The following is a 27,983-nucleotide window of genomic DNA, read 5'->3' as shown; positions in this document are numbered from 1 at the left end:
CATTGTAACAACCACATGTGTTATAGAAGCTTCTGACCGTACGGATGACAATAATTAACTGTCCAAGCAGTGCCGGCCCGACGTTTTTAAGTGCCCTACGCACATCTTAATAAACATGCCCTTTTCATAACATACTAAACCGTTTACAAATTCCAAAAAAGTTCAAAAAAACCACAAAAGAAGAGTTACATTCTTATTCGCGAAATTTGGCTCTACTTCCGTTTTTGTTTGCGAAATCATTCATCAAACTCACGTAGTCGAGTTTTTCAACCATAGATGTCTCAATTGAAAGCAAAGCCAACCCATTCAATCTCTCTTGTGACATGGTAGACCGCAAATAATTTTTTATCAACTTCAACTTCGAGAAACTTCTTTCCGCCGTAGCAACCGATACCGGAATGGTCAACAAGATGCGATAAGCAATTTCTGTGTTTGGATAACAACCTTGCATTCTCTTCAAAAAATCAAGCACTTCAATAGGTTTTTGAACTTCCTTTGGTATTACTTCCCGGAGAACTTTTAGTTCAAGAAACAAATCATCACCAACTATGTCATAATCCATACCATTCTTTAAAGCAGCCTCTAGGTTCACACATGATTTCCTCAAAATATCATCAGTTGATAACTTTAGTTTCTTTAAGTCAAATAGAAATCCAAAAGTCTGTTCATACCTTTGGAATTGTTCAAACCTTGACTCAAGAGAAACTAGAGCTTGATCAATGAGTGTGTTGAAGTAGTCAATTCTGAATCTCTCCTCCGGTGACAAGACTACGTTTGCACTAACTACTTCTCTGTCCTCATCATAGTGCTTCTTTCTTCTAATGATACGCTTTGTGTTCACAGGAAATGTAGCTTCAATCTCCATTTCAGCTGCAATTTGTCTAGCTTTAGACTTTGCTTCCTCAAAACCTGTCTCTCGATATTTCTTAAAATATGACACAAGTCCTTTCAATTGGTGAATCGCAGCATCAATATCAATATTTTCTGATTGTAGACTCTTGCTTACTGTATTAACAACAGAGAGAAGGTCATACCATATAACCATACCAAATAAGAACTCAAAACCGCCAATCCCATGTGTTTCACTTAGAGCAAGAGATTCAGCATCGCTTCTTGTTCCCGGGTCGTCAGTACTTTCAGCCAAGGTAAGTAAAGCTTCTCTTACTTCCGGGGCTTGAAACCGTATCGCTTTGACACTTTCAACATGACTTTCCCAACGTGTCTGAGATAAAGCTTTAAGGGTTAGTCCTCCAACCACCTCTGTCAATATATCCCACCTATTTGTTGAAGAGGCAAACAAGCAATATATTCTTTGAACAATTCCAAAGAAAGACACAGCTTTTGGAGAAGAAGATGCTATATCACATAGCACAAGATTAAGACTGTGACACCCACATGGCGTGAAGAAGGCTCTTGGATTAACTTCTAGCAACCTCTTTTGAACTCCTTTATTCTTTCCTTTCATATTAGCTCCATTATCATATCCTTGCCCTCTCACATCATCAATGTCTAACTCTAGTTCAAGTAATGCATCTTGTAGAGAAGAAAACAGTCCTTCTCCAGATTTATCCTTGACAATCAAAAATGTCAAAAAGAACTCTTCAATCTTAGTTGACATTGTAGAGACATCCACACATCGGATAACCAAAGTCATTTGTTCTTTGTGACTAATATCCGGAGTACAATCTAAAATAATAGAGAAATACTTTGACTCATGAATCTTCTTGATGATCATAACTTTGATTTCCATAGCAAGCATTCCAATCAACTCATTTTGAATCCTGTGACTAAGGTAATGCGAATAGACTATATAAGACTTTGAACTTTGACAATTTTTTAATACAAACGGATTTGAAATTTGTTGGAAGTGTTTCGGTGTTTGTCTCATAGCTTAACAAAGCTAAAGAATAATAATCGATCCATTTAAAATTGGAATTTGACAAATCATTAGATTTGCATCTCTATTTTACTAATTTGACAAAAACGAAAGGAAAAAACAACAAATTTGAAAGCAAAACTAACAATTAACCTCAAACCCTATGATTTTCACTTGTAAGAAAAACTCACATATATGCAGCAGTAACAGTAAGAAGCAGTAAGAAGGTATCCTGTCAAAGAAGAAACAAGAAACTCTACCGTCGTTTTTTTTTTTTACTCTAGATTTCAGGTTTTTTTTTTACTTGAGCTTTTATGTCTCTAGTTGAATAGGAAAGGCCCACAATATTTCTTTAGAAGGCCTTAGAGAACAATTCAGATTATATCTATATATAAACAAAAAAAAATTTTGAAAAGGCCCTCAAAACTTTGTGGCCCGAATCAGTTGCTTCAGAGGCTTGTCCTCTGGGCCGGGCCTGTGTCCAAGTCCAGTAGTCCATTTTTTTGGCGACAATAATTCGCACTTAATAACTAGCTTTTGGGAAATTTTGGACTAGCGGATATGTAATAAAATATCTCATAATTTTCAAACCCGACTTAGATCTTGATATGATTAAAATTGGGTGGTACGTATGATCTACATTGACCAAAAAGTTCAAATTAATTGTTAGACCAAGTCCAGCAAGGGTTTTTAGTGGGTTTCTATGTTGGGTTTCTAAGATAAAATGGGCTCAGATGAAAGAAAAACAGAACAATCTATTTAGGAACGTTCCTAAAATTAGGATTTTTGCGATCCAATAGAAACTCATACGTGGCTTCAGTTTATTGGGTAAACTTTTTGACTAAACCAAAAAAAAAAAAAAAACACACGCGTTTTAATTTTTTTCTTCTTATCTCTCATTTCTTCGTGTTCGCCGACAGAGACTCCAAAGTCAATTGCTTCCCAAACGTCGATCTAGTGATTTGTTCATGAAATCATGACAGATTCAACCACGGGATGATGATCGAGCTGGAGTTTGTTCCCCAAATCGATTCTTCGAACCAAATCGAAACCCTCATCATGGTTCGTATCTCTTCTTCTTCAATTTGATTTTATGAGCTTTGAAATTGAATTTTGAAAGAGATTATGATCTGATTGCATTGGTATGTATATTGAATTACGAATTCTGGAAATTTTTAGTTCGTGTACTAAGCTTGAGCTGCATATGTTGTTATTAGCTTGTTCTTAGTTTTCTATATGTTTGCTTGATTCTCAGTGAAGTCTTATTGTTGTTTCTATATTAACATAGAAATTTCAGATCTTTATGTGTTTGTTCTGTAGCATTGTTTGTACCTATATCCTTTAAACAAAAACTTACGGATTCAGGTATATGTTTTCTTGTGGTAGATAGAGGAGCATTATGTGGCTCAAGGTTTAAGTATTCTTGGATACTTTCATGCAAACGAGAGGTTTGATGATGTTGAGCTCTGTGGTGTGGCTAAAAACATTGGTGATCTCATTTCTCGTTATTTTCCTCAGGCACCAATTCTCTTGGTAATTAAATGTCTTATCCTTTACTTTCAAAGCTTTACTGTTATTCATTGTGATAAATGCTTCTTGGTTGATATAAATAGAAGTGTCATAGTTATATAAACGTCAAATGCTTTTGTAGGTAAACGTCAAATGCTAGTTCTTATAGCATTTAAAACTGTAAAACTGTGATGATTGCTTGGTAGGTTAAATTAAGTTAGTATTTAGTGTGGCATTGATTGTGAGGTGTCTAACAAAGCCATAATTTGCCTTTAAAACACAGCACCATAACCTTTAATTTTTAAAACACACAACCACAAACAAAGATATGGATTCAATGAATCCATATCATCATACTTCAAGCTTTATAAACCTGTTGAACAGTCAAGATGACAGTCACATTCTCCCACCAAATCCATATGAATGCTTGGAACTTGGATCAACAAATGTCCATGTGTTTAGCACTGAGTGGTCTGATGATGATCCAAGTGAAGATGAAGCACCAATTGCTGGGAAGAAAGGGAAGAAAGCCAAGAAACCAAGGAGGAATTGGTCATCAACTGAAGATGTTGTTCTCATAAGTGGGTGGCTGAACACTTCCAAGGATCCGGTGGTGGGCAATGAGCAAAAGGGGGCAGCGTTCTGGGAACGTATAGCAGCGTACTACAACTCAAGTCCCAAGCTCAAAGGTGTGGAAAAGAGAGGCCACATATGTTGTAAACAGAGGTGGTCATAAGTGAATGACGCCGTGAACAAGTTTGTAGGGAGCTACTTGGCCGCAAGCAAACAACAAACAAGTGGTCAGAATGATGATGATGTGGTGTCTATGGCACATCAGATCTTCTCGAAAGATTATGGCTGCAAGTTTACTTGTGAGCATGCGTGGAGGGAGCTTAGATATGATCAAAAGTGGATTGCTCAGTCTACTCATGGGAAAGCAAAGAGAAGAAAATGTGAAGCTGACTCTGACTCTGTTGGCGTTGAAGATAAGGAAGCTCGTCCCATTGGTGTTAAGGCTGCCAAAGCCGCAGCCAAAGCCAAAGGCAAAGCCAAGCTAAGTCCGGTTGAAGGTGAAGAAACCAATGCTTTGAAGGAGATACAAAGTATCTGGGAGATAAAACAGAAAGATCACGTATGGCAACATTATTACCAGAACCAATGCTTTGAAGGAGATACAAAGTATCTCGGTAATATGATGGCCACTAGAGCCCGAGTTCGTCATCGGATTAAACATGAAGAATTGAAAGCTGATTTATTTGAACATGTATGGCAACATTATTACTAGAATCAATCTTAAAATGTAATCGTTATTGTTTTTTTGCTTTTTTAATATGTTTTTTTCTTCTTCTTTTTATATCATGTATGTTTAAAATTTTATAATTCCTAATAATAATCATGTTTGTTCAAATAAAAATATTAACAAAAATTTTTTAAAAAAATTATTTTATTTTTTAGAAACCCACTTAAGGATTCCACCAATGAAACAAAAAATTTTCAAAAACTCTACAAAATCTCTAAAACTACAAAACTATCAAAATTTATTAATAAAAAATACATAGAAACCTTACTTAGAAACTAATCGTTGTGGTTGCTCTTAACCATTTAGCTCAGAGATGGTGATAACCCAAACATGATTCTTTAGAATCCAGTGTAGTTTAGCCATTTTCTTAGGTTTTCTTTTGTGGTGGGGGGAATTACCAAGAAAACCTAGTAGCTAGGAAAACGAGAGAGTGAATTTAGGAGGGAACTAAAGTAGGTTAACTCTATGAACCTCCAAATTTTGACCACAAGTTTTGTTTTCTTGTGATCAAGTGGCAATATATACGAGAAAAACACGTTTTGTTGTTTGTCAAGGACATGGAGACACACACAAGCCCACGAAAACTAACGAGAGCATGTAAAACAAATTTTGCCTTTTTGCTTTGGTCCGATATATTCATATTACGCAACCGCCCAAAATCTTTTTACCCTTTTGTAGACTTTATCTGATTCTTTGTTTTGAAGTCAATAGATTGCACATATTGTTTCTTCCAACTCACAATTTTGAAACTTTTTACGACAGAATAAGAAGAAAAATAATTGAAACACTAAGAAAACAAGAAGTGGGAGGGAGGCTATGATGTTATTTTGAAGTGTGGCAAATAACTAATTCAGAAAACACATTATACATTAGATTAATTTTGGCTGAATGTATTTTCGTGTTTGAGCGTGGTTTAGTTAATTCTTGTTTTTTACTTCGGTGTTTTAATTAGCTACCGAAAATTCTCTTTTAATAAATTTGAATCCATGATATCCATCTCTAAGCAATTTGAACTCAAAAAAGCTATACTTGTTTCATACATACATCTAAACACGATGTTTATCTTCTTCCTTTTAATGATCCATTGGTAAAACATTTGATATATCTATAACAGATACTAACTTTTTGGTTTAAATATGTTCATTTTACACACACAAAAAACAACATAAGACTTTGCCTTATAAAGTGGTAGAGAAAATCATTAGGGTCTCTAGAAGAAGAACCGCCAAAAAAAAGTCATGTCTATTACACAGCAATAAATAGTTGGCATCTATAACTTTTGAAAGGTGCACAGAAAATAAAAATTCATATAAGGAAGAAAAAAATCGTATGTCAAAATCACAGCATTTATTCGATCACACAGTATTTTTAGTTTTGTTTTAAAAAAAAATAAAAAAGTCTGTCATGTTTATGTCCAATCCAGCAGTCAAAAAATAACAGCTCATCCAAATTAATCGTCGGTCAACACGCAATCGGGCCCACTAATCTATTATTGAGTTCCACGTGTTCTCTAATCTTAAATGGGTGTGTATAACTACACGTGTAAAGCCATCAAAAAAACCTACGCCGTGATTTCAATAATAAGGAGGCTCTTTTTTTTCTTTTTGCCTTAATTACACGCCACGTCATCGACACTACGTGGCCACGCCCATGAAACAAAAGTGCTCCTTTATTTCTGCACGTAAAGATGAAGAACACGTGTCCCTCACGCGCCGGCAACTCTCCCCGGTCCCGATCATCGCTTCTTCGCTTTGTGGTTTCAATATTAAGGAGGCTTTTTTTGTTATGTGTCGTCTTCTCTTTGTATAGTATAATTTAAATTAATCTTAGCTATACAAAGTGTGTCTTTCGTTTCTATATGTTTGTGTTTAGAAAGGAATATCTAACTAACTAATTATTGGTTATTAGATTCTATGAATGAAAAATCCAAAATTATCATGAAACATATATGATTATCGGTCTTATTAAAAGAATTCTAAAACATGGATGAAATTACATTTATATGTAGCAATGATGATAGCAGCCTTTGGTACTCTTGTAGTCCAGACCTGAGCATTCGGGTACCCGTTCGGTTCTGGTTCCGTTCCGGTTCGGTTCCGTTCTTTCGGTTCTAGAGTTTAGGATCTATATAGGAACCAATCAATTTCGGTTCGGTTCCGGTTCCGGTTCTTTCGGTTCTGAAGTTTAGGATCCATTCAGATATTTTCTTTCAGATATTTTTAGGTATTTTGGATATTTTTGGATATTTTCGAATATTATCGAGTATTTTTGGATATTGTAAGTATTTTTTAATATATTTTCCAAATATTGTTGGTATTTCAGGTATTTTTGGTTATTCGATCTAAAAATAACTAATATTTTTAGATATAAACTCATATTTCAGGTACCCGAAATATTTCGGTTCGGTTCGGTTCCGGTTCCGGTTCTTTCAGTTCTGAAATTTAGGATCCATTTGAATATTTTAAAATTTTGGTTCGGTTCCGGTTCAGTTCCGGTTCGGTTCTTTTTGCTTCGGTTCTGGTTCGGTTCTCGTGGTTCGGTTATTTTGTTCATGCCTAGTTGTTGTATTGTATGTCGTTGAGAATAAAAGGAAATACTAATAAAGTTATTAGTTCATTTTTTAAAAGTTACTTTCGATCTTGCTGGAAAATGCATGTGGGGGACCTTAGTGATCATGAATAAACTATACAAATTTTATGGTGAATCATTTGGACTTTATTGGTTAGGATCATACGTTTCCATTAATACCTTTTGGGAAACATGACAAAAGTCAATGATGTAATAATTAAAATACAATTTTATGTCTATATCAGGAAATTTCTACACCTCATATCAAATTATACATATCAATTTCAGCAACTCATATCATTTGAGTCAAATTTAATAATATTGACAGGAGACTATGCATATGTTGAAGTAAAGCCGGCCAAATATTAATAAATAAATGTAAAGTGGATATCAATAATGGAAACACCATAATTTAAAAAACTATGGTATTAGCTATATAATAAACTCTAGAGAAATAAGAGCATGATTATTGGTAGTATTTTAGAAATACATCTTAATAATATTTAAGTAATATATTTGTAAAAGTGATAGTTAAGAAATAGTTTTTTTTGTGTTTAGATTTTTCTATGATTAATGGTAGGTTCTTAACATATGGTTAGAAAAAAAATATTAATATAAAAATAAAATTTATAATTATAAAAAACTTAACAATTGTTGCAAATTAAAAAAAATTAAAACATACATGAGATACAATTTATAACATAAATAACATACAGCACAAATGTTTTAAACTTAATTTATGGAATATTTTGTCTATATATGCTCGACCAAATCGGCGTCTAAATAGATTAGGAGGGAAAGTTAGATTTTCTGCGAAATAGTCGTTCCATAACTGGATGTGTCTTTCTTTTGTTTGTTTTTTTAACAAATCACAATGTGACACCTTGCAACATCTTAAGTTAAGAAAAACATCTTAACTTAGATACAAATCTTAGCTTTAAAATGTTGGTTTAATTATATTTAATCAACTTTAATCCTAAGATTTGTCTAAGATACTCAACATTTCAACCAATATTCATGCTCTAAGTAACACAATCAAAGAGAAAACAGTATTTTACATGTAAACAAATTGAAAAGAAAGAAAAAACGAGTCTTAAAATTACAACGAATAATAAAAATAACTCTATCCCACTCAGGTTTTATGTTCTTTCTTGGAATTATATAATAAAACCATTAACGTCCAAGAAATCGGGAATATCAAACTTCATGAGATTACTGCAATAGCTTTCCATTTCATCCTCAGTGCTGCAACTGCTACTATTGATGTAACTCGAGTTTAACGTAGTCGGGCTCGGGCTTGAAGATGGCGTGTTCAAGACCGAATTAGCGAAGTTGAAGCTCTGATCCGAATAAGAAGGATCTAATACAAAATTAGAACTTGAATAATCATTGAACGATAGATTATTGCAATCTTGGAGAGACGTTGTCGAAGTTGAAGCTAGAGTTTGTCCTCCAAAACCATTGAAGTGATGGTCCATGTCGTTAACATGAGCTTCATTGGGAAATGGCGGCATGGAAGATTGGAGTTCTTGAGTAACCGTGTTCTCGAAATATTGGTCGGTTTGGTATTGGTTTACTCCGGTTTGGTTATGCACTGTTTGCTTCTGTTGAGTTCTTGAGTCATGATCCACCACAAGGTTTTGGTTTTGATTTTGGACTTGGTTTTGGTTTTGATTTTGGACTTGGTTTTGGTTTTGGTTTTGAGAGAAGAGAGAGGTTGCGAGCTTGAGTATCTCGGGGTTAACCAATGGATGTTGCTGGTGATGACGACGATGAGTATCCATCATGAGTCCTCCTGGCATGTTCAAATGATGTGAAGATGAATTGTATAGAGACGAAGCTAAGATGGATGAGATATCGAGGAGATCGAGACGCGGACTGTGAGTCACTGGATCAATCCCCATTCTAAGTAACTTCTTTCTTATATGAGTGTTCCAGAAGTTCTTGATCTCGTTATCTGTTCTTCCAGGCAAACGGGCCGCAATCGCCGACCACCTATAGAAAGTTAAACCAAACACGTAAGAATCTTGAACTAGCTAGTTCAAAGAAGATATTGTCGGAGGAGAAAGAAAAAAAAAACTCACTTGTTTCCTAAGAAGCTATGAAGCTGAATAATGGTTTCTTCTTCCTCGAAAGAGAACCTTCCTCGCTTTATATCTGGTCGGAGATAATTAGTCCACCTTAACCTACAACTTTTGCCACATCTTTGCAAACCTGATGAAGAGAAAAAGATATTAAAATTTGAAACTTTCTAGAAACTATAGCTAAAAACATGAATTAAAATGAAAATTAAGACACGAACCAGCATTTTTGGGGAGGGTTCTCCAGTTACCATAACCATGTTTGTGGATATAGTCAACAAGTTTCTGGTCTTCTTCAGATGTCCATGGCCCTTTCTTGAGCCCGTTCTTCTCGCAACAAGGTGACCTTCCCATTGATTTTGTCGATAATTGTTTATCAGAAAATTGGTTTAGTAATTATGAGCTAATCAGAGAGTTTGAGGAAAATAATATGAATAGAGAAGAGAGAAACAAAAGGTCGTAGGGTCCGTAAGGGGAAGTGCAAAGTATATATAGGGAGAGAAGAAGAGGGAAGTCAAAATGGTTCGGTGCCGTCCTCTGTTTCTCAATTGGTATACGTGTCCCAAAAAAACAAAGATCTTATAGATTTTGCGTTTATACGATGCTTTTATCCATTATTATGGATGCTTTTTATTTTATTTTTACTTTTATTGCAGCTATATATATATGAGGCATGCCCTTTGTCTTGGCTTGATGATTGTTTTTTAGTCTGAGTTTGTTTTTATGCTTACATGTTAAACGTTCAAAATTGAACACAACAGTTCTAGTGTTTTACCAAAAAATCTTTGGGAATATTAGAAACATAGATACAAATCACATACAACGAAACCTTCCATTTGTGTTTCGTGTTTACATTTTATGATTCCAAAATGATATTTGATCAAATATAATTAAAATTAAAGTAAAATCTAAAAAATGCACATATCATGTGTATAAACAATTTAATCAAACCACGGTCGTCGGTGTTGATTACAAAAATAAATTTTGTGTAATATGCTTCCTGAAAAGTGAAAACAAAATTAGTCATTTTTTTTCTTGATTATTGTTGTACTTACTAATCCTTTGCTGTAAATTACGAATGTCTTATTACGCTTAATAAGGTTTCTTGATATACTTTGATAACTTTTAAAAGTAGCTGTGACGTTGAAAAAATGCAGTTTTGTTAAGCTCCTTCCTCAGTGAAACATATGGTATATATAAGTCAATCAACCTAAGAAAGAAAAACAAGAGTAGGTTTTTTCTAAACAATAACCATCAATAACCTCAAAGATGGTTATAATAACATCCATGAAAACGATAAGTAGTTTTAGCATATAAGATTCAGTGAGTTAGTACGTACTATACTCTTATTCGAGATTAATAATGAGAGTCTCATACTGATCTCATATATATCGGTGTTTCTTCATATATTGGATTTGAATTGTATATAAAGATAATCAATAAATATATATATAACTCCTACTAAAATGTAGAAATTTAGAAATTTGTAATATATACTTAAACCAAAAAAAAACTCATACTAAAATGTAGAAATTTGTACTTTCACATGCAACTGAAGGAAATAGTTATTTCACCGTTATGAAGTTTAACACACAAGTATTGGCACCACTATACTTAAATCAATTCGAAATAAGAGTAATTTAATAAGAAAACAGTTTGTGATAATGAAAGTAACACAATCGATGGGGTGAGGATTGAGGAAAGACTAAAATGCGTCGCTCTCCAAGCTTTGTGGGAAGGTTTCACATTAGCTGTCGCCAACACGAAGATGCCACGTCACGTTTATCCCTCACAATTTCAACTTCTTCTTTTTTTTTGTGCACCTCTCAATTTCAACTTATATCCTGTTTTTTTCTTTGGACTAGTTTTTCCAACTCTTTTGGCTTGAGCGATATACTTTACTTTTAAATTCTAACAAAGTTCAAGGGAATTATCATTCCAACTTATATAAATGGTTGAGCTTTAAAGTTGAAACATTAGTGGTGTATGTTATAGTATTGTCGTCAGAGGATCATCGTAATAATATTCATTCCAATTTGATCAAGTTTCTAAACAAAACGACAAAAAAACAAAAAACAAGTTTATATATATTTTTTTGTTTCGATAAGAGTTTCTTTATAATTGAAATAATGATTCACTGACTTTTTGTACGTTCGATATGTCACACGATGATAAAATATTTTAAAATGAAAAGAAATACTTTAGTTAAAATATTAGACCAACCATTTCGCTTGGATTGTAAGGTCCAAGGGCAAATTTATCAAAGTCAATTTTCTATGCACATAGCATTATAGAGGAAGGGGAGCGCATTTAATTCGAATGGCAATAATGGAGTTTGGTATTTGCCGAAATTAGAAAACATTAATTGTGGAGAGGTTAGACAAAAAAAATATTATCCACCAATAAATTCGTGACTGTGTATGATTATTTTGTATACTCACCAGTCACCATATTATATAGCTGTTGCTCTGTGTTTCCCAAAAATTGAAGACCAATATTTTGTACCTATTAGCTTTTACCTGTGTGAGATTCTGAATATACATTGGGTTATAAAGATACAAATATTATGTGATTCTGATCAAGCCAAACTAAAGTCAGTCAAAACAACGATATAAAATCTAAGTAGTCTTAACCGATATTTTCATTTTTAGACTATTGTATGTATTTGCCTATATTAAACAAGTTTTATATTTCTAAAACTAAACCAATTCAAATGAACTCATAGCGGATTGGGTCAAACCAAAAAGTTTAATTTCAGTTGGTTTCAACAATTAAACGAAAACAAAGCCAAATCCAAATTAAAAAAAAAAAATCGAATAGTAAGGAGCAAGGACGACTAAAGCCTTATACACACCAAAAAAAAACGACGACTAAAGCCTTAGCCGAGGTTAACAAAGAAAGAAAAAAAAAAGTCTCACGTGCTAAATCAAAGGTAATATCAATATTGTTAGAGTAATAGATAAATGTAAATCTTCCAAATCTTGTTATGTTAATCTCTAGTGTATATCCTCTAGAATCTTCTCTTGTAAGCCTATATATAGAGGTCTCTCTATTCATTAATATATATAATTTTACTAATTTTACATGGTATCAGAGCAATCGATCAAAACACAAAAACCCTAATTTTTTTTTTCACGCCTCACCTAGCCACCGCCGCTACAGACCTAGCGTCTCTTTTCACCGGTTCTTTCTTCAATCATCAACATGAGTGAAGAAGTTTCATCGTCAGTTGCAACGTATTCGAGAGTACCTATCTTTGATATAGATAGTGAAACCCCAACTCTCATCGCCGTGAACATGTCAAACATCACAAAGTTGACATCAATGAATTATCTCACTTGGCGTCTCCAGATCACAGCTCTCCTAGAAGGTCACGAGCTTCATGGTTTTATTAGTGAAACCGATCAAGCTCCACCCACCCACATCGTTTCAGGTACTGTGACAACACCAAATCCTAAGTTTACTTCTTGGACAAGACAAGATCGTCTTCTTTACAGTGCTATCATTGGCACTCTATCTCTTCAAGTGCAACCAATGGTTTCACGTGCGAAGACTACTCGTGAGATCTGGGCTAAGCTAGCCACGACTTATGGCAATCCATCAAGAGCACACATCAACCAAATCAAACATCAACTCAAGACCATCTCCAAAGGAAATCAATCAGTGGAAGACTACATGAAGAATGTTGTTACTAAGGCTGACAAGTTAGCGCTCCTTGGCTCACCACTCCCGCATGAAGACCTACTTGATCACATCACTACTGGCTTAGATGAGGATTATCGTCCGGTTGTGGAACTTGTCAATGGAAGAGAAACTCCAATATCTATTGAAGAGCTACACGAGAAACTTCTCAACAGAGAGAACACGCTTCGCAACCTTGCGGAGACAACATCAACGGCTGCCCCTACGTCTGCAAACATGGCACAACACAAATACAACAACAACAACAACTACGGAAGAGGTAGAGGCTATGGAAGAGGAACACAAGGACGTGGGTACCAAGGAAGATGCCAGATTTGTGGTATTTATGGTCATAGTGCACGGACTTGTCGTCAGTTTGCCTCACCACAATGGTCTCCGCCGTCGCAGTATCCGCCACCATCATCTCCAACAATGTGGAATCCATCACCACCGATGCCACCTCCCAACTGGCAGCCGCGAGCTCATTACACCGCTTCCACTAACTATTCACAAGCACCGTGGTTACTAGATAGTGGAGCGACTCATCACATAGCTACAGATTTCAGCAATATGTCCATTGCGGGTCCATACAATGGCGGTGAAGAAGTGATTGTTGGCAACGGAGCTGGCTTGCCAATTACTAATACGGGTTCCACTACTTTCTCTACTCCAACTAAACAGTTATTACTTGATAATGTCTTGTGTGTTCCGACTATCAAGAAGAACTTGATCTCGGTGAATAAACTATGTCGATCTAATGGTGTAATGGTTCAAATGTATCCTAATGATTTTCATTGTATATCATTACAAATATACAATCTTACAAATATATCATCACTTACCCAAAAATACAAAAAAGATTGATGGTATATTTATTTGCATGGCATGATGTGAGGACCATTGGCCGCTATTAAATTAATATTCTTATTTTTTTTTTCCTTTAATTTTCTAGATAAAATTTTCTTGTTTTTGTATAAATTATCATTGATTGAGGCGGAAGCTTCAATCAGTTTTGATATATTTAAATTATCTTACTTAATTTTTTTATTATTATTTTACTTCACTCGTACATATTATGATTTCTGGATATTGAATTTCATAAGGCCGAAAATATTATTCACAGAGACAGTTATGCAAAAATCTCATTCATTCGCGACTAGCTATAACTAGCTAGAGAATGATATAGAATAAACTTATAATTAATCAAACCCTTAAATAATTGAAAAATAACAAGATTTGTGAATAATTAATTTGCATCGAGAGGAATAGTCGTATCACTTTCAAATCAATAATGTTTTAAATTACAATAGCTACGGAGTGAGTACTAAATCTAATGCATGTAAGCATCATAAAATTATATCTTAATAGATCTCTTCTCATCGATCGCAAATTATTAGGAACATCATACATACTTAAATATAGGCATATAGCTACTCTTTGCATAACCATTTCTTAAGGAAATCTTAAAACCTATTTTAGTGATTTTTAAATGAAAATTAACAATATAAACGATCCGTAATATTAGGGTTATGTCTCCGCGTTAGGGATTGAAGAATCTGTCGGATCCAAGGACAAATGAAGTCGTTACAAAGTGCGAAATTATGATGTTGAACCAATAACAAAATCAGGTAATTATATTTTTAAAATAAGAATAAGGTTGCAGAGTAGGTAGCTGTTAATTATGCTCTTATAACATGTCGAAAATCTAGCTAGGGTTTTTGCTTGCGCATGTATCATTTGCCACAACGAGAAGCCCACGTGTTAGTACAGTTGACCAAATCTCATTAGCTGATTAACGTTTTGGAGAATTAATTAATAGACTGACTGATTGTATACACTCAGTGTATGGACTGCATGATATCATAATATCAGCTGCAACACATCGCAGTTCAAACTTAATATATGTATATATATATATATATATATATATATATATATATATATATATGGTCAACACATCGCAGTTCAAACTTATATATATGTATATATATTTTTCAGTTCAAACTTAATTTGATTATCCAAAGGATTAATTACAAACACTACTCTGTCTTGGTTAATACAAATTGATTTCTGTCATCAATTTCGTAAAAAATAGCTGTGTTGATTCAACGTGGGTACTCGCGTAGTGATATATATCATACGTCGACTTTCACCAAAAAAAAAAAATATCATACGTCGTTGTAATTGGCTCATTGGCTGATACCGACGAAAATGCAAACACCATCAACTTGAGTAATATATAAGTCCAGCAGTTAGGCAATAACAAGAACCACACATATATACAATATCTATTATACAATATGAAAGAGGATAATTTTTTTTAAGAAAACTTAAATTACGTATAAATGTTTTGCATTATTCATTTGTTTCGTATAAACAAAATCCTTTGAACTCTAAACAGTTGAAAGGAGCAGAGTCAGCAGACAAGGACCAAAGATCCCTTCGACCACATATATAAAAACGATATAATTTGATACGAAATCGTAATGGTTGTGCAGTTGATGTTGCCACTTAGAGCATCATTATAGGGGATGTTAGCTGAATCTTAGGTATTAAAGTGATTTAAATTAAATAGTTAATATTTTAATAAGCTAAGGATAGTTAATTAATTTAAATTACTTTAATACCTAAGAGGTGTCACGTGTCAAGTTTTGATTGGACGGATTTCACATATTGTACAGATACGCCTTCTAATTTCTTCGATAATAGAGCTTGAGTTCGTGATCGAGGTATGCATCAACAATTGAAGAATGATTTGGTCGAGCATATATGGACAAAATATAGAAGAAATTAAGTTTAAAATATTTGTGATTTATGTTATAAATTGTATCTCATGTATGTTTTAATTTTTTTAATTTGCAACAATTATTAAATTTTCTATAATTATAAATTTTATTTTTATATTAATATTTGTTTTTCTAAGAACCACATGTTAAGAGCCTACCATTAATCACACAAAAATCTTAACTCAAAAATACTATCTCTTAACAATCACTTTTACAAATAAATTATTTAAATATTACTAAGATCTATTTCTACGAAACTACTTATAATGATGCTCTTAAGACACTTACGTAAGACTTCATGCAAATATTATTTAATATACGTACGTCTGAATTTACGTGTTAGTTTGATTATATATATTGGTCAGTTTTTTGGGATTTATTCGATAATAGAGTTGATGGGAAACTTTGATAATATTAAAAATTATCATATGAAATTTGGAGGAAAGACAGCAACATACTCGAGAACTCTCTGGAAAATTGCGTTTTCACTTTTTTTTTTCAGGATTAATTAGTTGATCTAAAATCTCCAAACTGTATATAAACTAGATTTTACACCGCGGTACACCGCGGATCGATTTTTTTATAACTAAAAAATTATTTAGCAAAATTTTAAGTTGTATTTGTTTTGTTAATATTGTTTATTTTGTTTAGTGTTTCTGATTTTATAATTAAATTTTGATTTTTAATTCTAAAATTTCATCCATAGTATATTGTTTAATATTAATATCGATCTAAACCCGTTGCACCATATAACCCCGTCCCGTAAAATTAAACATCATTTGTTATTTTTTTTGAACAACATTTTTATCCACTACAGGTCGCAGGTTCATGCGGATAAACCTTTTGTTTTATTTAAAGGTTTTGAGAAAGTATCCTTAAAAATAATTTTCATTATATGAAAAAAAAGAAGTAGAAGAAATTGTAATATCAATATTCCCGATTTATACATCACTCGTTACTATAAATTTTTTTTTTTTGGCAGATAAAAATCAGAAGTTAACTAAGTCGAGATTTTTAAAAAGATTGTGTATAGATTTTTGGTAAATTGTTGAGAACATATTTGATTTCAAAATCTTTACTTAAATAGATAAAGAAAGATTTTGTAGAGACTTTTGCTAAATATATGAAAAATAAATTTCATTTAAAAATCTTTACTTAAATAAAACAAATCTAAATAATTAATGCTAATGGCATGTCATTGTAAATACTTCTCAACTTCCGGATTTATTTGCTAATTGTGATCCAAAAATGTATATATAGATACTGCCAACAAAAATAAAATCATTCATGTATGACTTAATTTAACTTATTGATATATAAGTACTTCCGTGAATTTGGAGTTGATTAAATATATATTCAAATCCATTAAGGGATTGTCTATGACGTTTTCATCAATAATTTTTTGTATATATGCATGACTTTGTCTTGGTTATTGACATCAATTTGAATATAATTTCTACTAATTACTATCATATATAACGATCAAATTATCGTAGCTCCGACTCAAAAGTTTGTATTCCATCGCAAGGTTACATTTTGTAATTTATTTTATTTTATTTTAAATAAGGACTTCCATCATTCCAATTTCTAACACACATGCTTATCTTATTAAACATTGATAAAAAAAACACTAAAGACATGAATTAAAATCTAAGCAAGGTCCACTTAAATAAAAGAAGAAAACCCCCAAACTCCAAAGCCCAAAACACCAAAAGAGCCCAAAATACCAATTCATTCTTCACCACTAAAATATTCCAAAGCAAGCAACGAACATAAGTACATAACGGATAAGTGTTATCCTCAATCCTCATCTTCACTTTCGAAGTTCTAACTCACCGAGAAAGAAAAGCAAAGAGAGTTTGGTATAACTATGAACATTCCCACTTATTACCGCCACTCAAACTTCATCTTAAATCCTCACATAGACAAGACTTTTGCGAGGACTCGACAAGCAAGATCAAATAATATCACATTCATGACAAGAACTCAAGGAAGAAGAAGAAAGATGAGACTGTGTTTGGTAAGAGCAAGTGCCGAAACCGGAGAAGAAGAATCTAGCGATCAAAGCAAGCCAGAGAGAAGAAGTTTCTTGAGCTTAGCAGAAGCCGGTCTTGTCGAAATCTCGGGCCTTGGTGCACACGAGAAGTTTCTCTGTCGACTTACGGTAAATTAAATCATATCTTATTTTTTTCCTTTTTTTAATAATCTATTTCCAATACCAAATTTTTCATTTCCAATCTACTTATTTATTTTGTTACATTGTATTGAAATTAATTGGTCTGGTTAATTAAAATAGGAAATGAAACATGAGTTTTACATAGAAGATTGAAACCCATTTGTATTTGTGAAACAAACACATAGAAGAAGAAACGGATGAAGTTAAGTATATGCACATTAGTTTAAATAACTAGAATATAAGTTTTTTTTCTTTTTCAAAAGCATGTATATTGATTTTTTAGATGGAATATTTCGTATCAATTTCTTCTTATATGTTGGAATTGGATTTTGCAGATATCGTCGTTGAATTTGCTAAGAGTGATATCAGAGCAAGAAGGATGTTCAATAGAAGAGTTGAATGCTGGCAAAATATGTGACTGGTTCCTTAAGGATAAGCTGAAGAGAGAGCATAACATTGAATCTGCTGTTCTTCAATGGGATGATCCCGATTTTCCATTTTAAATATTCGTATTTTACCTTTAATTAAGCCACACTGAAGTATGATCAAGTATGATCCTTTTGAAAATATCGTGAATCTAATTGAAGATATTATTAGCTTCGTCATTAACAAGGTGAATATATATGTGTCTTAATCTATTGTGGTCTGACTAGGAAATATAAACCCTTTGTTAAGTCCTACTATACATTTGTGTATAATTTATCCGTGGAGTATTGGATCGGTTTGAGGACGACTTTGAGACTCGACTTGGGGTTAGGCTGGAGAAAGACTCTAGGTCAGCGGGAGGGTTTTGAGTTTGAAATTTATCAGACTAAACCGAACGGTTAGGTTATTGTGAGTTTGTTGGCGTGTGCAACGTCATTAATTTAGGAGGATTCAAGGGTTGTTAAGTCTTGTTTTGAATAACATAATTTAAGATGAGAAACCTCTCGTTACGCGTAGTAATCTTTTACTATTCTTCTTTTAATTCTTTCTCAAAGTTTTTCTTTCTAGTTTTGGAACTTTCCACCAAAAACTCATGATAGTAGTGGTACGTCGCTTTGTCGAAATATACTCGTAAAATATCAGAAATTCAAGATTCAAGAAGTCTAAAATTATCCATGAAATAAAATGAAAAAGTTTGAAATTTTTTTTTTTTTTTTTTTGTCATCCGCAATTAATTAGAGCTCAAAAAAGTCATTCCCGAGGAATGTTGTTTACATAGGTGATATGAAGCGGCAGGGCCGGTCTTTATGTTCGTGTGGCCTAAAGCTTAAAATTTTTTTGTGACTTCACTCTATTTTCATAATTGAAAATTAAATCTATATAAATTCTTACATATAGCATTGAGTTAGTTTCCATTCTGTTTATGTAAAGAAGTTATTTAAAGTAATATTTTGTAGATATAATAATAAATATTTGCTTTTTATAAATATTTTATATTGTAATGAAATAAAGAGTATAGAGTAAACGACACTTAAAGAATTAGTTTTAAAACAGTGAAATTTGTAACAAAGACAAATAATATGAATAAAAACACTAACAAAATATGACATGTAAAATAAGAAAAAACAATTTAAAAACTTATACTCAAAAGTTTAAAAGCCAAAATTATATTTATTAACTAAACTATTGAAACAAAAGTCTTAAAACCAGAATATTGGAAAGCGAGATGTGGGAACACAGAGAATGATTTTCAATTTTGGAAATGTAAAAAGAAAAACTAAAAGTAGCAGGTGAGTAATAGGAGTCGAACCATCATTATTTTGTATCACAAGAAATGATTGAAGACCAATAGACTAAGGTCTCTTTTGGTTGTGTGGCCCTCAAATTCAGATTATAATGTGTGGCCTAAAGCACATGCTTTGCTTGCCTTAGGCAAGGGCCGGGCCTGTGAAGCGGTTCTGTACGAACTTTTCGTGCCAGGTTATCCGCCTTAACATTAGCCTTACGAGAAATTAAAAATAAAGAAAAAGATGAAAACTCCTCCGTGTCGCTCTGAAATTCCTTCAAATACACTGAAAACGCCGGCCATTCGGTTGGAGAAGACACCATCTTCACCAGGTCTGAACAGTCTGTAAAAAACGTTACCTCTTGATTATCTGCACCAATCATACACTTCATCGCCCAGAGAAGGGCTTCGACTTCGGCATGTAGTTTAAAATTATCTGGAAACCACGAAAATGACTTGACAGAGAACATTAAACCCCAAAAAATAAGACTTTGAGAAAGAGAACATTAAACAAACAATAAAAAATAAAAAAATAAAAACAAAGAGAATCCAATACGCTGTCGTTTTTGAACAATGTCTCTATCGACTTTTTTTTAATTCACCTCTCCACTTTCTCTTCCGTTAATCAAGCCATCAGATATTAAATAATACAAAATTATTTTCAGACAAATCAACAAAACACGGACGCGAAATCAACCAATTAAATCCACTTTCTCTCACCATCTCACGTCCGATCTCTCTCTCTCTCTGAGCTCTCTTCACGAGTCAACCCCTTCTCTGTCGCAATTCGCATGCTTCACCTGTACGAGAGAAGAAGATGACTATGACGGAGGAGAAACCAACTTCCGACGGCAAAGGAGGTTGGGGTTTCTTCAAGATTCCATTTCGTAACTCAAGCGGTCACGGAAACGCCGCTTCTAGTGCTGCTACTTCTCCGTTTCCATCTGGTGCTTCGTCTTCTTCTACTTCTTCTCATCTCCATAACCATCATCAACATCAACATCAACAACATCACCATCATCATCATCATCAGCATCATCATCAGCTTGGTTATAACGGTCCTCATGGTGATGGATCGGGTCAAAATCAACACCCGACTCCTTCTCCTTCAGTTTCTTCTGTTGCTAAGTCGTTTCTTCCTACTAAACGAAGATTGAAGCTTGATCCTTCTGAGAAACTCTATTTTCCTTGTGAGCTTTTCGAATCTCATTTGATTCAGAATCGTTTCTCGAAATTGCAGTTTTTGTTTTCTCCTGTTAGGGTTTGTTTCTGAAGATTTGAGATCCATTGATACTAGTCCAAAATTTCTACCTTTTTGGTAGAATTTGAGTATTTAAGTGATCTGATGATTTGATTCGTTATGTAAATTTGATATTGACTCAATTAGGAAACATAAAGTTTGAAACTTTTTGGGAATTAAGAGCAGAATCTTGACATTGGATTATACTTCTAACTTACCATAACTACAAAAATGGTCTTCCTTTAAGCATTCTGAAATTAGGTGACTTTTATAGATATGAATAATTTTAGGCATCAAATGATATTTGAGGATGACGTTGGTATATTATTAGGCCATGGTTCTTTTCATTATTCAGATTTTTCGGAAATTTAGTTGTTTACTGTTACAAGTAATGCTGCGGAGTACTAACTTAGGTTGTTACTTTGTTTGAAGATGAACCTGGGAAGCAAGTAAGGAGCGCTATTAAGATTAAAAATACCAGCAAATCACATGTAGCCTTCAAGGTTTGTTTATGATCTAAAAGCGTTTTGATTATCTGTTTTTTTTTTTGCGTTTGTGTATGTACTTACTCGTTGCTATTCAGTTTCAAACAACTGCACCGAAGAGTTGCTTCATGCGTCCACCTGGTGCTATTCTTGCTCCTGGAGAGACTATTATTGCTACTGGTAATTGTCTCTTTTTTTCTTCCCCGTGTTCTTATTCTTCTTGATGAGGCTATGAGAGCAGACAAGATTATGTTTGTGACTCTATTTTTCTGCCTTGTTGAAATATACAGTGTTCAAATTTGTTGAGCCTCCTGAGAATAATGAGAAGCCAATGGATCAAAGGAGCAGAGTTAAATTTAAAATCATGAGCCTGAAAGTGAAAGGTCCAATGGACTATGTGCCTGAGCTGGTATGTTGAATATTATGATCTATCTATAAAGCTGATCTATGAACATGAAAACGGTAGTAACAACATGTTAGAGTTCAGATAGAACATAAGATATCAATGACTATACCAAGAATGTTTTTGTTCTGAGTAGAGGTTTCCAGTTACCTTTTAACTCTTAAGTTATTAACATATAACCAAGCAAGTGAGCTATTGACCTTCTCATACCGTTTGTTACGTTCTTAAATTTCTACGGTTCCACTGAATGTTGTTTCCATTTAAAAGATGTATCAATTGCTTTTGTTTTTGTATTTTTTTGGCAGTTTGATGAGCAAAAGGATGATGTGTCTAAAGAGCAAATATTGCGTGTGATTTTCCTGGATCCCGAGCGCCCCAACCCTGTGAGTATCGGAATCATTTTGCTTGTGAAGACGATTCTATTTTTACGGGCTCTCTCTCTAATAACCAATCTATGTGATGAATGAAACAGGCGCTGGACAAACTGAAGCGCCAGTTAGCAGAAGCGGATGCAGCGGTGGAGGCACGAAAGAAACCTCCAGAGGAAACAGGTCCAAAGATCATTGGAGAAGGGCTTGTGATCGATGAATGGGTGAGTCACATTTGCTATCCCTCGTCTCTTCCATATTAAATGATTGTGAAAACCTGACGTTGTTTTTGTCTTTACTCTCTAATAAAAACGCAGAAGGAGCGTCGAGAGAGATATCTTGCACAGCAACAAGGCGAAGGAGCTGATTCTGTCTGAGAGACTAAAAAAGTTTTCTCAGGACAAAAACTAGTGTGCTTGTGAAGAAGAAGAAGAAGAAGAGACCGCGATATTGAATTTATATGCTAACTTCTAGATTCATAATGCAATCTAAGGATCATGTTGGTAAAAAAAAAAGACCATGAAGAAACTTTTCATGTAAAAAAGAAATGTAAACTTGGGTTTGATGATAATGAATTGTTCATGTTAAGTACTAAACTACTAATAGAAAGAAAAAAAAAAAAGATGATGTTTTGTGTGTTTAAGTGTGAAATCAAAAATTAAAGTTCTCCTCCAATTTAGGCGTTGAATTAACCGGTCTAGTTTAAATCGTTATTTTTCGTTGAACCGTTTGAGCAGAAGCTTCTTTTGTGCCGAAACGCTATCGTTTTGTTGGTTTAAAAAGTCGTCAGACCAAGTTTAATCACAAAAGTTGAACTCGGAAGCTAACGTCGTGGTTTTCATTGCTGAATCTCTTTGTACCGGCCAAACTCGGTCAGACCGAGTATCAAATCCGAACGATCCAGTAGGACCGGAATTTTGATTAGGAATCTGCATCTCTAAACTCCAGATGCTAATCCCTAAGCTTATACGTGTACGTCTTCTCAGCCCTTCCTATTCATTTCTACTCCGCTCCGTCATTTCTCCGTCGTCCTCAGCTCATCGCCGGCGTTTACCAGCCGCCGCAACGCTAGATCCGTCGCAACTCAGGTCGACGGATTGTATGGAATGGTAAATTTACAGACACTGATAAGAAGAGTGTGAGCAAAATCTAATGTCGATGAGCAATTCTTTGAAAAAGCTCACTTCTTGTGTTCTTATTGATCTCGATGGTACCTTAATCAACACAGGTAACTTAAGACCTCAATAACTTGTTTCAATTTCTCTTTATATAGCTTGAAAATTAGAATTTGATGTTTTTTTTTATAAATTTTATTGTAGATGGTGTTGTGGGTGACATTTTGAGGAAGTATTTGTGTAAATATGGTAAACAGTGGGATGGAAGAGAATCATTGAAGATAGTTGGGCAAACTCCATTAGAAGCTGCTACTACCATTGTTGAAGATTATGGACTTCCTTGTAAAGTTGATGAATTCAATTCAGAATTCTACCCTTTGTTCTCTGCTCAGTAAGTTACCATCAAAATTCGATCTTTTGTCGTTTTTTTAATCTTCATGTTGTTGATTACCTCTGGTTTTTGTAGGATGGACAAAATCAAATCCCTTCCTGGTGCCAATCGTTTAATTCGGCATTTGAAGTGTCATGGAGTACCTGTGGCCTTGGCTTCCAATTCTTCAAGAGCTAATATTGAATCCAAAATTTCACATCATGAAGGTTTGTTTTATATGAAATGTTGTTACTCAATGCATAAGCTTGTATAGGTAAACTTGTTTCATGCCTATAGTTCCACTTATGTGTAGGGTGGAAGGAATGCTTCTCGGTTATTGTCGGTAGTGATGAAGTTTCTAAAGGAAAGCCTTCTCCTGATATGTAAGAGCCATCTCTTGTCACCCATATCTAGTTTCATCCAATAAAACAAAGAGCGGTTAATGACAATGATCATATTTGTAAAAAGTTTTCTTGAAGCAGCGAAAAGATTGAATAAAGATCCAGCGGACTGTTTGGTTATTGAAGATTCTGTGTAAGTCTCACTTCTAGAGTATTGCTTTGCAGTTGGGTGTTTAATTCACTCTCACTGATAGTTGTTTGAAATGATAGGCCTGGTGTTATGGCTGGTAAAGCTGCTGGGACAAATGTGATTGCTGTTCCTTCTCTGCCTAAGCAAACACATCTTTATACATCTGCAGATGAAGTCATCAATTCTCTACTCGACATAAGACCTGAAAAATGGGGACTTCCTCCATTCCAAGACTGTAAAAATTCACTCCTCTTCCATGATAACTTGTTCATCTCGGTAAAAAGACTTTTAACCTTGTAATTTGTATTTGCAGGGATAGAGAACACTTTACCAATTGATCCATGGCATATTGGAGGTCCAGTCATCAAAGGATTTGGCCGTGGCTCTAAAGTACTCGGAATCCCCACAGGTCAGCAGTGTACAAAACTCATTGAACTGAGCTCTTTATCATCACAATATATTATATTATATGGCTTCTTTTCTTATCGGTACGTTTGTTTTCAGCTAACTTGTCAACAAAGGATTATGCGGATGAGCTAGTCGAACATCCTTCGGGAGTGTACTTTGGTTGGGCAGGCTTGGCAAAGAGAGGTGTCTTTAAAATGGTCATGAGCATTGGTTGGAATCCTTATTTCAACAACAAGGAGAAAACTATTGTGAGTTCATAAAAGTTCAAAACTTTTTCTTCCTCCAAAGGTTGCTTTCTTTAACTTAGCTTTTGTCAAATAGGAACCATGGCTGCTTCACGATTTCACTGAGGATTTCTACGGAGAAGAGCTACGTCTTATAATTGTTGGCTATATACGCCCTGAGGTTATTATAACGTTATCATCATTCATTCTTCATATGACTCGTTTGTGTAATGCAATATTCCTTGTTTGCTCATATTGTTTGTGTTTGCTAGGCTAATTTCTCTTCACTGGAGAGTCTCATTGCAAAGATTCACGAGGACAGGGAAGTTGCAGAGAAAGCTCTTGATCTTCCATCGTATGCTAAGTTTAAGGATGATCCTTATCTGACTAAAGGATAGAAGCATTTATGTAAAGAATTGAAACTCTTGTTTTCTCACATTCTTGATTTGTGAAATAAGCAAAATATTAAAACGCTCTTTGATTGATTACAAGCAACTTTCTTAGTATTGGAAAACATTTTACTTTCATTTTCATGGTTCGTTAGGCTCATCAGGCGGCAACGAACTTTGACCAATACCAATGCGATCTCCAGACCTGCTTCATCTCCTCAATCGGTACTCCTCTTGTCTCCGGTAAGAAAAAGTAGACGAAAATCGACATCACCACCATGAAAAACGCGAAGAATATGAACAATCCGAACTTCAAGTGGCAGAGCATCATCAGAAACACCTGAGCAATCAGGAACGTGAAGATCATGTTCATCGACACCGTTATGCTCTGAGCCGCCGATCGGATTTCCAACGGGAAAATCTCCGATGGCACTAACCATCCAAGTGGACCCCACGACCAAGCAAAGGCCGCCACGTAGATGCATATGAACAAAACTACAACAATGGCGTACCATTTTGGTAAAACGCCGGGGTTTCCATCGACGCCGAACTTAGCTCCGATCGCCGCCGCAACAGCTACCTAAACCGGTTACACATTACCCGGATTAATTGTTGACCATAACCAAAACAAAAAACCGGTTTAGAGATGAAGAAATACAAAACCTGAGAAATTAGCATTTGGAATCCTCCTTCAAGGAAGAGAAATCGTCTTCCCCATTTATCAACGCCATAGATTGACACCACGGTGGCTCCAACGTTAACCAAACCGGTCACAACCGCCGAAATCAGAGCCGCGTCGCTACCGAATCCAATCGTTTGAAACAGAACCGGCGCGTAGAACATTATAACATTGATTCCGGTGAGCTGCTGAAACGCCGGAATCAGAATCGCCATCGTTAGATGTGGTCTATACTTCCTCTGCAACAGATTCCTCCATGGATGCTCAACGAGCTTCGAAGCTTCACTGGCGACGATCAAATCGTTGATCTCGTCATCAACGTCGTCGACGCCACGAATCTTACGGAGTTTCGTTTCCGCTAGCTTAAATTGACCTCTCTCGATCATGGAGTTTGGTGTGTCCGGGAGGATAAGAGAACCAACGGTGATGATGAGTGCCGGGACGACGGCGCCGCCGAGACTGAGTCTCCAACCCCATCCGCTGATTTTGGAGAAGAAGAAGTTCAAAACGTTGGCGATAAGGATACCAATGGTGATTGAGAGCTGGAATCCGATGTTCAATGCTCCTCTGAATTTATACGGTGCCATCTCCGAGAGATACAACGGCACAGACTGTAAAAATTTAGAAAGTTTTGAGGCTAATTTGTAATAATCTAGAACTTAAGGGCACAAAATTAAACAACAGTCTCAACACAAAATTAACGGACCCATAGGGGTGTATATGTAGAAAACAAATTATAAGGTCGGAATCGAATATTCTAGAACTTCAGGGTACAAGTTTCCACCAAGTTATGGAGTCATATGGGTCTGTTTTGTATAAAACAAAAGTGTGAGGTCAAAAATGTAATATATAGATAAAAGTTAAGACCTGATTGGTGAAGCCGATACCAAAACCGAGTAACAAACGACCAACGATGAGCATCCAAACGGCAGTTGCGAAACCGTTAAGAAGAGCTCCGGCGCAGAAGAGAACTCCGCCGAGAAGCATCGAAATTTTCCGGCCAAACTTACGGGTAACGTAAGAGGCAACGATGGAGGAGCAGAGTGCGGCGAGGTAAAGAGAGGAAGTGAAGAGAGTGAGAGAAACGCTGTCAAATCTGCAGTATTGGTTTGATACGTGATCCTTCTTCTGTTTCTCGTAAACCGACGGGAAGAACTTTTGCTGAAACGAATCCATTGTCGTCACTCCACCTGAAAAAAAAGACAACAAAAACGTTTCAACTTTTTTTTTTTTTTTTTTCCTGGCGTTTAGTGTAGATATGAGATATTCTTACCGGAGATACCGATGTCGTAACCGAAGATGAGACCACCCATGGCGGCGACGATACATGTCACGGTGACGTAAAGAGTGAGTTTACCAGGATATTCTTTTTTGCCATCTCCGACGACAATTCCGACTGAAGGCATTTTAGTCTTTTTTTTGTTTTGTTAGTAGACAAGGCTTATGAATCGTTAATGTGTGTTTATATAAACAAAAGAGGAGAAGTTGATGTACTGTTGTTACTCCATTTGTTAATTTTTTTTTAAAATGTTGTTTTAGGGAAATTATCCTATTAAAAAATTTATTACTTTATATATTTGTTAGTTGACTGTTTGTATTAGACAGACTGTTTTGTTATTGGTTGAATATATTTTTCTAAATAATAAATGATGTTTTAATGGAAAAAAGACAAATAATTTTACACAATCTATGTTAGTTTCTTTATATCATTATATGTGTAAGACACTTAACAACACTTGAAATGTAACCGAAGGAATATGTTATACAACAATGTTTGAAGTCAATTGTTGTTTCTCTTCTTTTTTCTCTCTTAAAGATGATAATACCAAAAGAGATTTGACATTGAAAATTGGAAATAAATCTTTAGACCTTATTATTCCCATCCAAAAATGGGTAAATAATCCAGGCACATAAGTCAAGTACATTATTTTTGAAAACTTTTTAATTGGTAGAAACTCTAAAAAATAGTAGATCATTTTTATCCTTAGTATAAAGTAATCTTATTATTATTACCCTAGGTGGCTAACGTGTAATAAACTCAACGATATGAATCGGAAGTGTATGGTGGTTGATTTGAATTATT

The 27,983-nt window shown here is 34.6% G+C and overlaps 7 protein-coding genes across 7 annotated transcripts; 4 read left to right on the top strand and 3 right to left on the bottom strand.

Moving 5' to 3' along the window:
- Positions 1 to 193: 193 nt before the first annotated feature.
- LOC110226190 (zinc finger MYM-type protein 1-like) lies at positions 194 to 1,654 on the bottom strand. Its single transcript, XM_021016922.1, has one exon. It carries the CDS (start codon positions 1,652 to 1,654, stop codon positions 194 to 196), a length of 1,461 nt encoding a protein of 486 aa, XP_020872581.1.
- Positions 1,655 to 2,875: 1,221 nt separating this feature from the next.
- On the top strand, positions 2,876 to 3,568 carry LOC110226189 (ER membrane protein complex subunit 8/9 homolog). The gene is made up of 2 exons (XM_021016921.1): positions 2,876 to 2,889; positions 3,268 to 3,568. The coding sequence occupies exons 1-2, from the start codon at positions 2,876 to 2,878 to the stop codon at positions 3,506 to 3,508; spliced, it is 255 nt and encodes an 84-aa protein (XP_020872580.1). The 3' UTR covers positions 3,509 to 3,568.
- A 4,725-nt stretch (positions 3,569 to 8,293) lies between these two features.
- LOC9305959 (transcription factor MYB102) lies at positions 8,294 to 9,933 on the bottom strand. Its single transcript, XM_021017911.1, has 3 exons — positions 9,556 to 9,933; positions 9,338 to 9,467; positions 8,294 to 9,248 (listed from the first exon to the last, which is right to left on the bottom strand). The coding sequence occupies exons 1-3, from the start codon at positions 9,686 to 9,688 to the stop codon at positions 8,411 to 8,413; spliced, it is 1,101 nt and encodes a 366-aa protein (XP_020873570.1). The 5' UTR covers positions 9,689 to 9,933; the 3' UTR covers positions 8,294 to 8,410.
- A 7,655-nt stretch (positions 9,934 to 17,588) lies between these two features.
- LOC9305958 lies at positions 17,589 to 18,657 on the top strand. The gene is made up of 2 exons (XM_021018130.1): positions 17,589 to 17,965; positions 18,313 to 18,657. Exons 1-2 carry the CDS (start codon positions 17,672 to 17,674, stop codon positions 18,478 to 18,480), a joined length of 462 nt encoding a protein of 153 aa, XP_020873789.1. The 5' UTR covers positions 17,589 to 17,671; the 3' UTR covers positions 18,481 to 18,657.
- Positions 18,658 to 20,308: 1,651 nt separating this feature from the next.
- LOC9305957 (vesicle-associated protein 4-2) lies at positions 20,309 to 22,780 on the top strand. Its single transcript, XM_002869840.2, has 7 exons — positions 20,309 to 20,878; positions 21,361 to 21,431; positions 21,512 to 21,593; positions 21,704 to 21,822; positions 22,122 to 22,199; positions 22,289 to 22,408; positions 22,502 to 22,780. The coding sequence occupies exons 1-7, from the start codon at positions 20,506 to 20,508 to the stop codon at positions 22,559 to 22,561; spliced, it is 903 nt and encodes a 300-aa protein (XP_002869886.1). The 5' UTR covers positions 20,309 to 20,505; the 3' UTR covers positions 22,562 to 22,780.
- A 271-nt stretch (positions 22,781 to 23,051) lies between these two features.
- LOC9303918 (bifunctional riboflavin kinase/FMN phosphatase) lies at positions 23,052 to 25,320 on the top strand. The gene is made up of 10 exons (XM_002869839.2): positions 23,052 to 23,412; positions 23,504 to 23,690; positions 23,766 to 23,896; positions 23,983 to 24,052; positions 24,138 to 24,203; positions 24,281 to 24,435; positions 24,514 to 24,609; positions 24,705 to 24,856; positions 24,930 to 25,013; positions 25,105 to 25,320. Exons 1-10 carry the CDS (start codon positions 23,337 to 23,339, stop codon positions 25,228 to 25,230), a joined length of 1,143 nt encoding a protein of 380 aa, XP_002869885.1. The 5' UTR covers positions 23,052 to 23,336; the 3' UTR covers positions 25,231 to 25,320.
- LOC9303917 (sugar transport protein 12) lies at positions 25,274 to 27,400 on the bottom strand. The gene is made up of 4 exons (XM_002867799.2): positions 27,174 to 27,400; positions 26,768 to 27,090; positions 25,885 to 26,511; positions 25,274 to 25,801 (listed from the first exon to the last, which is right to left on the bottom strand). The coding sequence occupies exons 1-4, from the start codon at positions 27,304 to 27,306 to the stop codon at positions 25,382 to 25,384; spliced, it is 1,503 nt and encodes a 500-aa protein (XP_002867845.1). The 5' UTR covers positions 27,307 to 27,400; the 3' UTR covers positions 25,274 to 25,381.
- Between the last annotated feature and the right edge of the window lie 583 nt (positions 27,401 to 27,983).

The sequence above is a fragment of the Arabidopsis lyrata genome (genome assembly GCF_000004255.2).
Source record: "Arabidopsis lyrata subsp. lyrata unplaced genomic scaffold ARALYscaffold_7, whole genome shotgun sequence".
NCBI classification, from domain to species: Eukaryota; Viridiplantae; Streptophyta; class Magnoliopsida; order Brassicales; family Brassicaceae; genus Arabidopsis; species Arabidopsis lyrata.
The sequence above is the reverse complement of the archived record's forward strand: the minus strand, read 5'-3'. Positions and strand labels throughout refer to the sequence as shown.